This window comes from Anopheles cruzii, chromosome 2 (assembly GCF_943734635.1).
Source record: "Anopheles cruzii chromosome 2, idAnoCruzAS_RS32_06, whole genome shotgun sequence".
Taxonomy (NCBI): Eukaryota; Metazoa; Arthropoda; class Insecta; order Diptera; family Culicidae; genus Anopheles; species Anopheles cruzii.
Window position 1 is genome coordinate 25,486,083 of NC_069144.1, and position 15,196 is coordinate 25,501,278.

General features: G+C 47.4%; 5 protein-coding genes and 1 pseudogene across 5 annotated transcripts; 4 read left to right on the forward strand and 2 right to left on the reverse strand.

The window, feature by feature from the left end:
• Positions 1-4,391: 4,391 nt before the first annotated feature.
• On the reverse strand, positions 4,392-5,945 carry LOC128278741 (uncharacterized). The gene is made up of 5 exons (XM_053017470.1): positions 5,942-5,945; positions 5,475-5,628; positions 4,969-5,400; positions 4,714-4,891; positions 4,392-4,634 (listed from the first exon to the last, which is right to left on the reverse strand). The coding sequence occupies exons 1-5, from the start codon at positions 5,943-5,945 to the stop codon at positions 4,506-4,508; spliced, it is 897 nt and encodes a 298-aa protein (XP_052873430.1). The 3' UTR covers positions 4,392-4,505.
• Positions 5,946-6,501: 556 nt separating this feature from the next.
• Positions 6,502-8,293, forward strand: LOC128268480 (uncharacterized). Its single transcript, XM_053005596.1, has 7 exons — positions 6,502-6,805; positions 6,865-7,321; positions 7,378-7,480; positions 7,549-7,650; positions 7,705-7,860; positions 7,929-8,047; positions 8,115-8,293. Exons 1-6 carry the CDS (start codon positions 6,502-6,504, stop codon positions 7,977-7,979), a joined length of 1,173 nt encoding a protein of 390 aa, XP_052861556.1. The 3' UTR covers positions 7,980-8,047; positions 8,115-8,293.
• Positions 8,294-9,051: 758 nt separating this feature from the next.
• Positions 9,052-9,729, forward strand: LOC128278742 (odorant receptor coreceptor-like; annotated as a pseudogene).
• A 340-nt stretch (positions 9,730-10,069) lies between these two features.
• Positions 10,070-11,583, forward strand: LOC128268482 (putative odorant receptor 92a). Its single transcript, XM_053005597.1, has 6 exons — positions 10,070-10,373; positions 10,441-10,897; positions 10,970-11,072; positions 11,132-11,230; positions 11,305-11,460; positions 11,533-11,583. The coding sequence occupies exons 1-6, from the start codon at positions 10,070-10,072 to the stop codon at positions 11,581-11,583; spliced, it is 1,170 nt and encodes a 389-aa protein (XP_052861557.1).
• Positions 11,584-11,761: 178 nt separating this feature from the next.
• Positions 11,762-13,164, forward strand: LOC128268483 (RNA polymerase II subunit A C-terminal domain phosphatase SSU72). Its single transcript, XM_053005598.1, has 4 exons — positions 11,762-11,838; positions 11,909-12,262; positions 12,358-12,616; positions 12,689-13,164. The coding sequence occupies exons 2-4, from the start codon at positions 12,030-12,032 to the stop codon at positions 12,788-12,790; spliced, it is 594 nt and encodes a 197-aa protein (XP_052861558.1). The 5' UTR covers positions 11,762-11,838; positions 11,909-12,029; the 3' UTR covers positions 12,791-13,164.
• LOC128268478 (large subunit GTPase 1 homolog) lies at positions 13,069-15,163 on the reverse strand. Its single transcript, XM_053005594.1, has 3 exons — positions 15,034-15,163; positions 13,466-14,968; positions 13,069-13,404 (listed from the first exon to the last, which is right to left on the reverse strand). The coding sequence occupies exons 1-3, from the start codon at positions 15,124-15,126 to the stop codon at positions 13,171-13,173; spliced, it is 1,830 nt and encodes a 609-aa protein (XP_052861554.1). The 5' UTR covers positions 15,127-15,163; the 3' UTR covers positions 13,069-13,170.
• Between the last annotated feature and the right edge of the window lie 33 nt (positions 15,164-15,196).

Genomic DNA, 15,196 nt, shown 5'->3' on the forward strand with positions numbered 1-15,196 from the left:
AATCACACAAAAACCGTACGGAATGCAGGTATTTTGTATGATCTCAAGGGACTGCAGCATGCATATGTTTCCTTTTGTGTGACACGTCGTAAAGAAAGGGGTCTAAATCTTGAGCATTACTCCCAGCCAACTACATTTCACTCCTAGTCTGGGCTATTTTTCGGTGGTCGTCGTCAGCACATAGCGCTCTGCTTCCGTCAGCAACGTTGGACGATCCGTCGCATCCCACGACCGGAAGTGTCGGCCAAGAGGAAAACACTTCCGCCACCTGTCAAACGTCGTTTTTCACCGCCCTGTCCCGTCGTTACAGCAGACGACACCACCACTACCAGTTATGGTCCCGCGCTGGCACGGTCGGTTAGAACCTTGACACTTTTTTCCACTTTCAACTGGTGCGGGGCCACGGAATATTTCGCACGGAGTTACGAACCTTGTCGAAGGCGCGCTATTGACATACGCAAGCGAAAAGCAAACTCTAGTTTTCTTCCGTTCGGTGCCTTGAGCAGAGCTCCGTACGCTTCACACGCACCATAAAATATCGGAAACCAATGCTGTCACAGCGGCGCACACACGCACGTAAAGAGGTGGAAAAAAGTGGAAAACCATGGGCCATAAATAGGTGCGAACAAGGTTTGTTGCACCGCACGGTAACGCACGACCAGAATCACGGAATTCGGAGGGATTTCGATAAAACTTGCGGTATCGTGATGAGATAGATGTTGTTACACACACTGCTGCCGCTGCTGCTGGAGTGCTCTTTGGACAGCTGCTTTGCTCGCCGACGCTTCGTGAACCGCCCGCCAGGTCACAGCGGACTTTCCGCACGGGTTTTCCCGCACGTTTTGCCACCCCGGCCAGCGACCGGAATCCGGGGTCGGAAAACCGTATGCGAAAAACGACGAGGACGAAAACGGCCAGACCGGAGAACACCGGAGAACGATTTCGATCGGACCGCTGAGACTGAGTGAGTGGCGAGCTGTCAAAAATTTTCACTCGGCGATCTCGCAGGGCAAACCCACCACTCGTGGTGAATTTTCTTGCCGCCTCGTGGCGCTGGCGCACTATGGGGAAAAGGCGGTGATAAACCAACATAAAAAAAATGAGGATTTTAGTTATATTTCCTCAAAATAGATAAGTTAGCTACGAGCGATCCGAATGATTAGCCTTCAGCGTAGCGTAGATTCCGAGAATTCATCTGCCAAAATGGAAGGAGTGATCAAAATTACTCTTTAAAATCAACTTTTATCAGCTACTTTAACGCGATCGTTAGCACAGTTCTGCAACGGTAATGTACCTGTATTAGAAACATCATTAGAAAGGTAATGGATCCCTTCTTTGATATGCATAAATCAACTATTCACGTTTGGCATTGCTGTACATTTTTATCGGGAATTAGTATAGAAAACTACGGAAAAATACAGTTTTTCAACTTTGATAATGCAGCAAAAAAATGTTTCGCGTCGCTTCGCCCAAACCAGACTTTATATTTAAAGTTTAGGTAATTTTAAACTATTTCCAGTAAGTTTTGCATCCAACCAACGCATCCTGATGCATAAGGAGGCCTATGAAAATGTCTATCTTGTATTCGAACAACACCATGTACCCTTTGCTGGAAATAATTATGTACCTGTTTCGTAATATAGAGTTTCAGGTCGATAAAAGATACTTCCTAAAACCAAATGTGTCCGCCTATTCCATACAAATTCCCCACAGTGTGTCGTTCCCAGAAAGATATCCGGTTGCCACTGGATTTGTAAAAGAAGTTGCGATTACTGCGATGGGACACTTTAAACCTAGAAATGCCACGGGCGCAAAAACGGAAACAGGCGAAAACGCGAAGAAAGCCCCGCCAGGCGGCGGCAAACAGACACGAGCACGTGTGATTCATCGTCTAGGATTGCACAAGATTTCGTTGGTTCAGCGGCGTTCGGAACTGCTCGGGGAACTTCATTTGCGTCATGTCGCGCCATACCGAAGGGAACTTTGGTTGGTTTCAGCTTAGCGGTCCAGTCGAACTACCATTTGCAACCGTCGATCAACATGCGGAGTGCGATCTTCAAATGTCTCAAATCACAATTAGTAGTGGCCGACAGCAGATGGTAGCGGTGGGCGGTGTATCTGTGCCGTCATGTTTCAGTTTTCCCCGAACGCGCGCATTCGTTAAAGGTAATTGAGTCAAACAAATCAAAATGCGACCGCGGCATCCCCATCGGAACCGTTTTGTGAGGAAGAATGTGATGATTGGTCTAGTAAATGCGATTCACACTGGCATCAGGCCGTTCCAGGCCGCGGAGCCGAGGCGGGGATCTATGTTGCGAATTAAATTCATTTGGCCTTGTCCATTATGTAGAGCGACAGGCGGCCACAACGGAACGGATATGCCGGCCACCACGACGCGGCTCAATTGATTCGTGTTCTATCGCACCCGTCTTGACGCTCTGAACAGCGCATACGCAAATGACCTTCCGCACGCCCACCGATTTACCGTACGGCGGTATAGTTACGAAACAGAGATTACATATGGGGACACGTTGGGCCACGGCAACGACTGTCCTAACAACTGGTCGACACACAACACACGGCACATTTAAAAGGCAAACGTGGCGCTCCGGTATCGCGCTGTGCTTATCTTTTATCAGTTGCACTATAAGTTGTCTAATCTGCGGACGCCTGGTACTTGCGGACCATCTGCTTTAGAGAATTTTGCCGGTGGAGAATCTCGAGATCAGAGTTAGTTCCTTCGTCACCGATGTCATGTTTCATTATATCTTTTTATTTCTTTTATTATTTTCTCGTATTTATATCGTCTATCGTCTTATAAGTCTACAATTTCCGATTTTGCGCTCTTTGCCTGGACTTTGTCGAGAAGAGAGTTCCGCATGAGAAATCCCGTTTCAGTATGAAAAAAAGTGCTTTTCAGTATGAAATTCTGATCGAGCCAATCACTTTTAAACACGTTCTGACACGTTTTTTCAGTAATGAAGAAGTACTCCCGCAAAAACACAACATTTATCAGGAACAAAACTCGCCATTTTTAGCACATCAACCAAAGCGGTGATTTTTGTTATGGAAGCTGTGATTTTTTATATGGAACAGGTGGTATTTGGTATATTTAACTTGTCGAATATTTCATTATTTTCTCAGTAGAAGGCTTTTTTCACACTAAAAATTTCAAGTTTGTGTTAATTCAAGTTCAAGTTAAATAATGGTTTCGATAAATGATCAATCATCATCATCCTCCTGTTAGGATCAATAAGAATAATATAATTTTACCGATTGCGTCGTTGGGTTATTTGTTATCAAAACACATGCAAAGAAAGCCAAAAGGTTGAAAAAAGTCCTTAGATTCAGTCGGGAACCAACAGTCAGTGGAGAGCAATAAACGAGTTTTTTGGTTCGGCATAGGAGTAAAAAACTGGAAAGCTAAAGCATTATTTCGCTATGATTTCTTAACGATTGCTTTACAGATAAAATCCTGAATTGAAGTCTGCCTGGTAAATTTATTGAAGTCGCCCTGGTAAACATTTTTAGAAAGACCCAAAGCGAGATTTAAATCCTAGTTAGAAAAGGTAAGGCACATTACTGTTGCATTGAAGGAGAAGTACCTGCCGAACCTTAAAACTCATCCACAGGACCAACACCTCGCATCCTCGGCGGGTTGGCGCGGAACCCGGCGGGTTCCATATTTGGTTGGCGCGGGACCAACAACCTCGCCCGTAACTAACATTGTCTCTAGTGCAGGCTAAGACCGCTCAGCGGTTGTTGCTCAATAAGAAGTAGCTAAATTTTGTTTCCAACTTTCAAAGTAGGAATATCTTTCGTTTTTCAAATTGTCAAAATCGTATCACTTTGTCATGTTAAGCTGGAAATCGAGCCATTGGGCCATTGAATAATTAAACAAAGATCGACCACGAAAATTGTGTTTTAACCACATTGAACAGTCAGCTCATTTTACCCGATACCATGAAACTGTTGCCCTTGCCGAAGCATGATGCATTTTCGGGGCGGTCTAAAGGAGAAGGACACGAGAAGGCGTCATGAAGTATCTGCTGCGGGAACCGGTGTGTCAGATACCGGCCTCTGAACCGGAGGATCTTACCGAGACGGCCATCTACAACTACACCGAGAGCATCATCGCACTCGGGTACCTTCGACTGGGGACACATTCTGGTGAGCGAGTTTTGGCAGCGGAACATCGCGGACTTCCGCTGGGATCCGGACCGCTTCGCAACGGTGAACAGTTTGTATCGGCGCGGTTTTCGCGTTTCGCTCACCATTCACCCGTTTATCAACACCGAGAAGCTGTTGATTTATGAATGAGAATCGTCACGACGAGTGCCGGAATGATCGATGTCACGAACAACACCAATCCATTCTTTATCTGACTGGAAATCGATTATCTTCTTTTTGCTCGATGCCCTTATCTCGCCTTCGTGGACTCTTCGCTAATCGAAGAGGACGCTTTTTGGTGGATGCCCGAGCCTCCCGGGACTGTAGCCAGGTCATTAGAGCTTAGCTTTGTACATTGGTAGTTTGAGAGATCGCAGGTGCGCGTGCAGCAACTCCACGTACTCGTCCCGATGCTTGTGGAAGTGGCCCACATGAGGTGATTGATCCCAACACTTGAGTGTCGTCTATCGGGCGAAACAATGTCGAAAAATTCAATCAGAGCACTGGTCAATTATTCTCTGAAACACGTCCCATTTCCTTTACCTTCACACCGACCGATTCCCAAATGCCACACAGTCTCCGGTTGGCCGTCTCCGTGCCAACGGGATCGGTTTTCGATACCAGCAACAGGGCCGGGCAACGAGCCGGTTCGTGATGGAAGAGATGTGTACACTTTACGTAGTACTGAGTCGCTTCGTCATGGAATAGCTTCAGATGGTAGCTGCAATGGTTCAAAGTACGGGTGTGATTAGATTTAATGTTACGTTATTTTATGTAGTTCCCAGTACGATACGTTACTTTATGTAGTTCCGCAGAATACTCTGAAGGGTGGGATTTCGCGGCAGCATGGCGTGTGGCACACCGACCGGAATTTCCGTAATATCAGCCAAACTGTCCCACACCTGGCCACAGATTTTCTTCAGCGTTTGGCGACCTGCGGCATCAGCGTTCACCTTCACCAGGCACTCGCCCCAGAGATAACCACCGACCGAGAACCCGTGCAGGACGATTCCCTCGGCGAAGTCGTTGTTCAACAGAAACTTCACTACATCGGCTGCCACCTTTTGCGAACCATTGACCGGCCACACCAATTGCCAGGGGGTTATGTGAACGCTCAGCACCTCGAAACCTTGCTCGAGATAGAACTCGGCGTATTTCGACAGATGTTTTTCAGTGGCTTGCAACCATGAGAATATTAATACAAGCGGTCTATCGAGAGATTGCTTGAGCCTGCGGGGAACGAAAAACGGCACAGAACATTACGTGCTACGTGCCACGGTTACGGTAACCTCATTCGTTCCCACCTAAACGTGTGGTCATCCTTTTCGTACGCCTTTTTCTCGTTATTATAGAACGTCATGTTTTTGGTAAAGCTGACCGGTTCGATGGGACGCCCTCGTTGTGTCCTTTTGTCTTCATTTTGTCCCGACACTAGCATTCTGGAATACTGAAATGAGACTTTCGTTAGCAATGAAGCGCTTGGATGGGTACCAATTAATCTACCTTTTGGGTGTACTTCCTACAACTGTTGACACTTCCAGCGAATATCGGTTGTCCTGCCAGACAACCATACGAAACGAACAGCTGTGACACGACCGAAAACTGGTTCCTTCCTTCGACAGAGAGCTTATGCAGGAGGACAACCGGCGCAGGGCTGTGCTGGGACCGTTGCAACGCCCGATACCCAGCGTGGAACATTGGTACGCGGTCTCTGGCTAAGCGGAATCAGGAAACCGCACGCGAACGCTGCGCAAACGACCGGAATACTAACGCATCGTGCCCTACCGTTGCCTTGGTCGAACGAAAGATTGACGCCCGCAAGATAAGCGAAACCACTCAACCGCGAGGAGCCGCAATTATAGAGTTTTGTGAGCTAATTCTCGTGCCTCTTTGTTGTGCAGGCGTTCTTCCGGGTGCGCTTGCACTGCCGGAGCAATCGATCCAATCTATTGCTGTTCCAGCTGTTCCCTCGGCGGCCAAACAAACACACGAACGCCGCAATTGACATTAGAAAATCTCGCCGGATCGAAAATGAACACTGATCTGCTACAGGGTGGTTCGTAGATTCTAAATTTGAAATCCCGTTTCCTAATCCGTTCGTTTGGCCGTTCTTAAACGGTCTTCAGGAATGCACCGTTGTTCAAACATTTGACCGCGCCATTAGCTTGCAATGGGCTTGCAAATAATGCGCCTGTTCACCACGGAAAGCCGTATTCGCAAACAACTCCTGATGGGATCGTTTAATTTGAGGCACTTCAAACGCAAATACTGCATCGACGTGGCGCACCGTTGCGAATTTGCGAAACACTGACCAAAGTCCTTTCGCCGGCAATGGTTTTACCCAAGCTCCAGGATCCTTACAGCGTGATGCCGCTTCTACTGCGCTTGCAAGGATTTGCCGGTTTGTGGGGCGAACGACGGTATCGGTACAAGTTCCGGCTCGCTTTCGCCAGCTTCTGTATTCTAGTGGTCATTCCAAAGCTTGCCTTTGGCTATCCGGATCTGGACACCACCATCCGGGGCACGGCGGAGTTGATATTCGAGTGGAATGTCCTGTTCGGAATGTTGCTGTTTTCGTTCAACCTCGATGTGTACAACGATTTAGTTCACCGGTTTATGGATCTGTCGAAGTTGGGTAAGTTGGTTGTCACTTTTGGGAGGGTTACTCTAATGCCCCTTAATTTCCTGGCATAGTTTTCAGCAACAAAGTTCGCCCGGAACTGGGAGATTATCTCATGCGTATCAACTATCGCATCGACAAGTTTTCGAAAATCTACTGCTGCAGCCACCTTTGCATGGCCACTTTCTACTGGGTTGCGCCACTGACGAGCACGTACTCGGCTTATCTGGCCGTGCACAATAAATCGATCCCGGTAGAACACGTGTTGCATTTGGAAGAAGAATTATATTGGCTGCGGATCCGTGTGTCGCTGGTTGACTACTCCATCTTCACCGCCATTATGTTGCCTACGATTTGCATGCTCGCGTTCTTTGGCGGTTTAAAGCTGCTAACCATCTTTAGCAATGTGAAGTTCTGCTCCGCCATGCTGCATCTCGTTGCGATGCGCATCCAACTGATGGATCAGTTGGACGAACGCAATGTAGAATCGGAACTGATTGGAATTATTGAGATGCACCAACAAGCGCTAAAGTATGGTGATCGTTCAGATAAACGATTTTGGATTGATTTGAAACTTTTTCAAACAGATGCGTCGAGTTGCTGGAAACTATCTTTCGATGGGTGTTTCTGGGTCAATTCATTCAGTGCGTAATGATATGGTGCAGTTTAGTCTTGTACGTGGTGGTAACGGTAAGGCAGAAAGGACACCCTTCGTGTCAAGCGGGGTCACCGATTTATTATCACATTCACACACACAGGGTATCAGCACGAAGGCGGCCAACGTCGCGATACTTTTTATTCTTCTCACCGTGGAGACTTTTGGTTTTTGCTACTTCGGAACGGATCTTACGTCGGAGGTTGTACGTACACTCCCCCATTTCGATTCCGAACGTCGGTTTCTTTGTCCATTTCAGAGCGTCAGCGTGGGTCGTGCCGTCACCGATAGTTACTGGTACGGAAGGTCGGTTTCCGTGCAAAAAAAGCTCCGCTTGGTGCTGCAGCGTGCCCAGAAGCCGGTCGGGATTTCGGCGGGCAAGTTTTGTTTCGTGGACGTGGAGCAGTTTGGTAAAGTAATTGTGCGAGGAAAGTAATCTGGACCGCAAGCAGCCCACAAAGGGAATTCCCATTCTATTTTCAGATGGCAAAAATGTCCTATTCGGTCTACATCGTGCTGAAGGACCAGTTTTAAAGGGCAACCACTAGATTGGCCGGCCATCGATTGATCGTTATGACGACGGTCGTTATGGCGTCATTAAGGTAATGCTAGGTAAACACTACCTTTAAGCTGCATAAAAACGTTTCGTTACAGCTCACGACTTTAAAGGTACCACTGACCTTATCGATGACCCGAATGGGGTGGTTCCTTGAAAGCTGATTAATCTCTGAAGTTGATAAGCTGCTTGAAGTAATCCGTTTTCCAAACTCGACAAAAACCAGCTATCAATGGCCCGCCGATGTTGACCTTGAAAATCGGATAGTGAAAAGTGAAAAATAAATAAACACGCACGCACCATCTCATTAGTGTTTGAGGTTTTTTACCTTTTACGAAAGAAATGCAGCATAAATGCTGATGGCCGTTCCGTAGCTAACCTTAGTCTAGTCTCGTCCGTTTCGATTAAGCATAGCAATGGAGACGAACTATACACATCCGGACGCTATTATGAAGTTTGTGCTAAAGCTAATGCACTTGGTTGGCTTGGAAGGACCCCAAAAGTCACAGCGCATCCGGTTTGGGTGGCTTTTCGTCCTTTTTCTTATCTTCAGTGTGTTTCCATATCTCTTCGGTGGCCATGAAGATCTTGACCGGTTCGTCGAGGGTAGTATAGAATTTCTCTTCAACTGTAACATGTTCGGTGCAGGTATACTGTTTGCATGGAAAGCCATTCACTTCCAGACGTATGTAAAGGAGCTCAAAAAGTTATCAGAATTTAGTAAGCGATCTCTATTTTAGCTCTTCAATTTTAATCGCTCATTAACCAGCATCCTTTCTTCTGTGTACAGCAATTTCATATTCTACTCGCTTGACTCACAAGCTAGCCCAGTACAACCGACGGGCGGATATATTCGCCAAATCGTGTACAACGTTTATGGCCTCTTTGGGTCTGTTTTACTGGATTGCGCCTCTGCCCGGTATCTATTGGGCGCACTTCACGCGAACTAACGACTCCGAACCGCTTCGGTTAGTGCAGCACCTGGAAGTGAAGTTCTATTGGCTAGACAATCGGAACTCGCTGAGAGATTACACAATCTTCGCCGGGATCATGCTACCGGTCGTGTTCTTGTGTACCATGGTGGAAAATATCAAAGTGCTGGCCATTTCTTACAGTGTTGAGTATTGTACCATGTTCATAAGTCTCGTAACACTGGCCGTGAAACAGTTGGACGATATCTCGGCAGATGATCGCTTGGCACGGGAGCTACAGAAAGTGGTGTTGATGCATAAACATGTTCTAGAGTGCGCCCGGTTGCTGAATACTGTCCTAAGCCCACTGTTGCTGCTGCAGTGGGTACTCTGTATACTTAATTGGAGTATCACTTTGCTGTTCCTCAACCATTCTGTAGGAGTAAAACTGCCGACATTGGGACTGATTAATGAAGGATTGTTTTCGCTCCACTAGGGAATTCGCATGAAATCAACAGCAATCATAGTCATGTTTCTCCTGGCGACCCTGGAAATGCTGGCTTACTGCATTCTCGGGACACGTCTTACAACCCAGGCGGAGCAGCTCGAACACTCCATCTACGCCAGCCGGTGGTACAAGCTGCCGGTCAGGATGCAACAGAATGTGCAGATTTTCTTGCATCGCGCCCAAAAAAGTGTCGGAATTTGCGGTGGTAAGTTTGTGCGCGTTAATTTGGAGGAGTTTTCCCGAATGGTAAATCGCTCGTACTCGGCGTATGTCGTGCTGAAAGATCAAATAAAGCTGACCGTCGATTAGCGGCGTCCTGCGTTGCGAAAGGAATGTTGTTGTCGGAATGTGGGAACCATTTGTTAGTAGTAATTAAAAAATATTGATACCCTTTGCCTCTGTGTGCAAAGCATTCGGCTGCAACTGATCCCATCTAATGACAATTAAAAGGAACAATCATATCTAATCGATGGATATCACAACTTGGCTATCACAAACCAAGAGCAAACAATTTAAATGCCCAGCGAACCTGCCATGCAATTAGCAGGATCCCGATTTATTGATGGCGGCCCAATCGCCCACTGAAATAAAAGAGGTCCAAACGAACCAAATTTGCGTATTGCCGTCCAGACCACGGTATCGTTTCAGTATGGTACTTCCTAAATTGAAAGATTCCCGGGCAGTTATGCCATTTCTTCTACGCATTCAAACACTGGCCGGATTGTGGGGCGATCGATCACAACGTTTTAGGTTCTACCTGATTTTCACCTACTTCGTCCTTATGGTGGTTCTGCCGAAGCTGCTGTTCGGCTATCCGGACCTCGAGATTGCGGTTCGCGGAACGGCCGAGTTAATGTTCGAATCGAACGCGTTCTTCGGTATGCTGATGTTTTCCTTTCAACGAGACAACTACGAACGGTTGGTACATCAACTACAGGATCTTGCCAGCCTCGGTAAGTAACGCGGCACTGGTGAGCGAGTGTTAACAAGTGGTCCCTAGCGGTCGCTTCGTAATTGCAGTTTTCAGCCAGGACCTACCAGACGAACTGGGACACTATCTGATGGCGGTGAATCGGCGTGTCGATCGGTTCTCGAAGATTTATTGCTGTTGCCACTTGTCGCTGGCCACATTTTTCTGGTTCATGCCGATCTACACCACCTATTCAGCCTATTTTGCGATCACGAACAGCACGGAACCCATCGAACATGTGCTGCACCTGGAAGAGGAACTGTATTGGCTCAAGAGTCGCACCTCGATTGTACACTATACGGTGTACGCCGCAATCATGTGGCCAACGATCTATACACTGGGTTTCACGGGAGGCACAAAATTGTTAACCATCTTCACCAATGTAAAGTACTGCTCGGCCATGCTGCGGCTGGTGGCGCTGAGAATTCAGCACCTAGACAAAGTGCGCCCCAAGGATGCGGAAAGGGAAATGGACCGAATCATATCGAATCATCAGCGTGCGCTTGAGTAAGTGGTATCGTTTTATGAATCAATGAAATCGGTGTCGTATTTCCATTTGCTTTGTTTGACTTCTTTTAGTTGCGTGTTCCTGCTCGAGACGACATTTCGATGGGTTTTTTTCGTACAGTTCATACAGTGTACAATGATTTGGTGTAGTCTCATTCTTTACATCGCCGTCACGGTACGATAAGCGTTAGATAATGGAGCAACAATTGTCTCTATCGAACTTCCTTTTGGCAGGGCTTTAGCTCGACGGTGGCCAACGTGTGTGTACAGATTATACTAGTAACGGTAGAGACTTTTGGTTATTGCCATTTCGGAACAGATTTAACCACGGAAGTACGCAACCGGCGTAACGATGAGACACTGTTGCGTTTAGACTCATTTTACGTCTGTGTTTCATATCTTTTCAGAGTTTCAGTGTCGCTCTCGCAGTGTACGATAGTGAATGGTACCGATTTCCGAATCCGATGCGCCACAAACTGCGACTTTTGCTGCAACGAGCCCAGAAGCCCGTAGGGATAACAGCGGGGAAGTTTCGCTTCGTAAACGTGGCACAGTTTGGCAAAGTATGCCCATATATATCTGGTCCAGAGATCGATTGTAATGTCCGTGCTCTATTTTTACACCAACCGTTGCAGATGCTGAAAATGTCGTACTCGTTCTACGTGGTGCTAAAGGAACAGTTTTAAAGCATTTAAAAGAGTTATCAAATAATTGTGATAGTTATTTTTAGTTTGTTTTAATTCGTTATACAAATGAACCCTTTCCAGCACCACCGCCTGATAAGAAACACCCTGTGCCGTAGGTTCATCGAGAGTAAATTTTGCCGTCCATCTGACAGTTGTCATTTGTCATCACAGCGATTTGCTTTGCGGTTCGGCATTCCTTCCGCTGGGCATGGTGTCCTTAAAATCAGCCAAAACCTCACTGATTTACTGCTTTCGGTAGGATCATTTAAGGGCGCCAAAGGACTCTGTCAACTAACAGTCGCAATGTTGCATTACTGCTTTGCAGGAAAGACGTAGTCGAAGCCGAGGATACACAACATTGCTGAAGGCAACGAAGACCAAACGGTGGTTACAGCATAACAAAACGTTCGCAGGCCGGCACCGGTAGCAGTAGACACAGTTGCACAATGAGCCAACAGTACGTGAGCCCGCTGTCGATTGCCGTAATTTGCTCGTCCAACATGAACCGATCGATGGAGGCGCACGGGTTTCTGGCGAAGAAACGGTTTAAAGTGCGCTCGTTCGGTACGGGCGATAAGGTCAAACTGCCCGGCACGGCAGCGGACAAACCGAACGTGTATGAGTTTGGCACGACGTACGACGACATCTACAACGATCTGGCCACCAAAGACAAACAATAGTATCCTTTTTTGAAAAACGTTCATAGGAATTAATTGCATATCGTTTGACGGTGTTGCTTGCCATTTTCCTTAACTACCGTAACTCACCCCCTAGCTATACACAAAACGGTTTGCTGCACATGCTTGACCGCAACCGGCGGATCAAATCGTGTCCGGAAAAGTTTCAGCTCTGTACCGAGCGGTTCGATGTGCTCGTAACGTGCGAGGAACGAGTCTACGACCAGGTGATAGAGTACATGGAATCGAAAACACCAACCTACAATCTGCCCGTTCACGTGATCAACCTAGATATTCAGGACAACCACGAAGAGGCAACGGTCGGTGCGTTTCTGATCTGTGATCTCATAACGATGGTAAGGGGGGTCGATAGGATTCACTTTTTACTTACGCTGACTATATGTTTAATCCGTGTTCTTCTTTGTCAGATGGCGCAGAGTACGGATCTGGACAATGATATTGATGAACTGTTGCACGATTTTGAAAACAAATGCCAACGCAGTGTACTCCATTGCGTGTTGTTTTACTAGTGAAATGGATCGGAATGGCAGCGTCACCTGATTGACCAATGTTACTCTACCGCAAAGAACCTCAACTAAGCCTCCAGCGCCTGCGATGACTCATTAACGACCGTCAAGAAATAGGCAACGGCTACTTGCACACGGATTCAAGTAGAATGAGCCACTTGCTTTGCGTTTATGAGTCCACACAAACTTTTTATTTTTTTGGAATATTTTCTTTTATTTCTGCTTCTGATATTCGAATGCAAAATGACAGAGACGGTTAAATCAAATCAAAACCCAAGGAATACGTTTGAGAATATAACTTTATTCTTTTTTATGTACATATTACACGATAACATCTGACGTAAATTCGCCGCGATTGGCCGCGTCAGTTTAAAGAAAAAACCCTAATGCTGATCTAAGTGAACGTACTTTCGGCGTAGTTTTTCACGCTTCTCGCGTTTCTGGTGTTTCCAGGGTTTTCCGGCAGCGGCAGCCTGGGCCGGTGTCAGCTCCTCCACCGACTGCGGGCCCAACGGGCGGATGTGAGGAAAGTTACTGCGTCCCTTGATCAGTCCGGTTTGGGCACGTTCTTTGAAGAACATTTCATCGACATCGGTGCTGGTTTTTTTAATGCTTATCTACGAAAAGAAGAACGCCAATAAGATGCTGATTATGGGTGATTAAAAACGGAAAGCCTACCTTCATCGCCCGTTGCTGCCTAGGGGGAAGCAGTTTAACGTCAATCTCATCCCGCTGGCGCTCGGGAAAGTGGTGAAATTTGTCCTGCTCCATTCCGGGCGGTGCGTGGCAGTAAAGTAGTTTCCCGTTGACGTAATCCTTCAGCACGTAACGTGAACCACGCGACTGATCAGGCTGCCCGTTCGAGGTCATGAATCCTCGATTGTAGGCAAAAGCCAGTAGAAGATCTTCGGAATGTGGCGGTCGAAGCGGGTCTTCACCTTCGATCGGTTTTGCAATCATGATTCCGTACGTATCCTCGATCACGTGACGTGGAATGAGTGTGCAGAGTAGGTTCACCGGTGGAACATGGTCGCGCATCTGATCGATCGGTAAGATGCCATTCAGTATCATGTCCGCTTTGGTGATGCAAAAACTTGGCATCACCAGGCCGGGACAGTCGCAGAACATCAGTTCACTGTCGACGTACAGCGTTTGAAAATGCTTCGTCTTGCCGGGCGTTGCCGAAACAGACACTTTCTTTTCTAGCAACACCGCATTGATCGTGCTACTCTTGCCCACGTTCGGGTATCCGACTAATCCGACCGTCACAACACCCTGCGTAACGCGTTGCGCGCGGTGAATACTCTTGAAGAGAGCGATCAACTCACTGTTTGAAAGCAACTTTGAGCTATTTTTTGTCCCACACGTATCGTCACTTCCGGCGAACTCATCAATGTGCTTCTCAAGCTTTTCCAGTGTCTTTTCCGCCTTATCGACAGAAAGTTTTAGGTTGCTCAAACGTTCCTCCACTTCGGTTTCGCCTGTTTCATCATCCGATCCATCACTGTCCTCACGTTCTTCACTCGTCTCCCGCTTGGCTTCCTCCTCCGCTAGGATGGCCGAGTAGAACGCTACTCGGACGCCTTGCTCATCGAAGTACTCTGCCCAACACTTCCGTTGTTCGTCCGTCAGAAAGTCAGACTTGTTGATCAGGATCATGTTCATTTTGTTCGGGTCCAGCTCCGTCACGTACCGCTCTAGATCCTCCGTTCGGAACAGCAACGGGTTGCGGGCATCGACGATCTGTACCACAATGTCACTGCGTTCGACCACACGCCACAATTGTCGCCAAAAGTCCAAATTCTTCTCGTACGGCGTCAGCAACATATCGTCGTCTTCCTGTAGCGCAACCAATCCGCGGCGCCACTCGAGAAACGACCCATTTTCGGCCAGATGCAGCTCTTCCGGAGACATCTCTTTCGTCCACTTGGGGCGGCGAGGTATCTTCAGTAGATCCTTCTTGTCGATCTGCTTGCGAATGATCTCCACCCGCTCGTTCGACGTTAGCAGGCCCACCTTTGACTTCGGGTTCACGTACGAGATGTTAAGCTTTTCTGCCTGAAACTCAGTACCGGCCAGTTCAGCCGTACGCAGGAACTCCTGGAAGGACGATTCCTCCGTAACCGACTGCAGGTTCAGGCGGCCCCAGTCGTACCCATCCTGCACTTCCGTCGTGTGGAGCTATCGTGGGGCAAGAGATAAGAGTTAGAAAAAGATGTTTGCCGTTATGCCACATTACTTCCTACCATGCTTCCATTGTCGACTGTCCTGCGATTGCCGTGTCCGAAGCGATCCTTGATTAGTGACCGGCCCAACTGATTTGCCTTCTTTTTGCCCATGTTCTTGCAGTGTGCTAGACGCTAAAGAACAACTGTATTGCCAGAAGACGCTAAAGAACCAATTGCCAGA

Excerpts from the sequence above, each read along its gene's own strand:
- LOC128268483 (XM_053005598.1), top strand. The coding sequence starts at position 12,030 with ATGAGCCAACAGTACGTGAGCCCGCTGTCGATTGCCGTAATTTGCTCG. Across the intron at positions 12,263-12,357 it reads GCCACCAAAGACAAACAATA|CTATACACAAAACGGTTTGC; the intron begins GTATCCTTTTTT and ends CTCACCCCCTAG. Across the intron at positions 12,617-12,688 it reads TCTGTGATCTCATAACGATG|ATGGCGCAGAGTACGGATCT; the intron begins GTAAGGGGGGTC and ends CTTCTTTGTCAG.
- LOC128268482 (XM_053005597.1), top strand. The coding sequence starts at position 10,070 with ATGGTACTTCCTAAATTGAAAGATTCCCGGGCAGTTATGCCATTTCTT. Across the intron at positions 10,374-10,440 it reads ACAGGATCTTGCCAGCCTCG|TTTTCAGCCAGGACCTACCA; the intron begins GTAAGTAACGCG and ends TCGTAATTGCAG. Across the intron at positions 10,898-10,969 it reads AATCATCAGCGTGCGCTTGA|TTGCGTGTTCCTGCTCGAGA; the intron begins GTAAGTGGTATC and ends GACTTCTTTTAG.
- LOC128268478 (XM_053005594.1), bottom strand. The coding sequence starts at position 15,126 with ATGGGCAAAAAGAAGGCAAATCAGTTGGGCCGGTCACTAATCAAGGAT. Across the intron at positions 14,969-15,033 it reads CAGTCGACAATGGAAGCATG|CTCCACACGACGGAAGTGCA; the intron begins GTAGGAAGTAAT and ends GCCCCACGATAG. Across the intron at positions 13,405-13,465 it reads GGCAGCAACGGGCGATGAAG|ATAAGCATTAAAAAAACCAG; the intron begins GTAGGCTTTCCG and ends TTCTTTTCGTAG.
- LOC128268480 (XM_053005596.1), top strand. The coding sequence starts at position 6,502 with ATGGTTTTACCCAAGCTCCAGGATCCTTACAGCGTGATGCCGCTTCTA. Across the intron at positions 7,651-7,704 it reads CGGATCTTACGTCGGAGGTT|AGCGTCAGCGTGGGTCGTGC; the intron begins GTACGTACACTC and ends TGTCCATTTCAG. Across the intron at positions 7,861-7,928 it reads ACGTGGAGCAGTTTGGTAAA|ATGGCAAAAATGTCCTATTC; the intron begins GTAATTGTGCGA and ends TTCTATTTTCAG.
- LOC128278741 (XM_053017470.1), bottom strand. Across the intron at positions 4,892-4,968 it reads ATTCTGCGGAACTACATAAA|CTACCATCTGAAGCTATTCC; the intron begins GTAACGTATCGT and ends GAACCATTGCAG. Across the intron at positions 4,635-4,713 it reads GGGAATCGGTCGGTGTGAAG|ACGACACTCAAGTGTTGGGA; the intron begins GTAAAGGAAATG and ends TTCGCCCGATAG.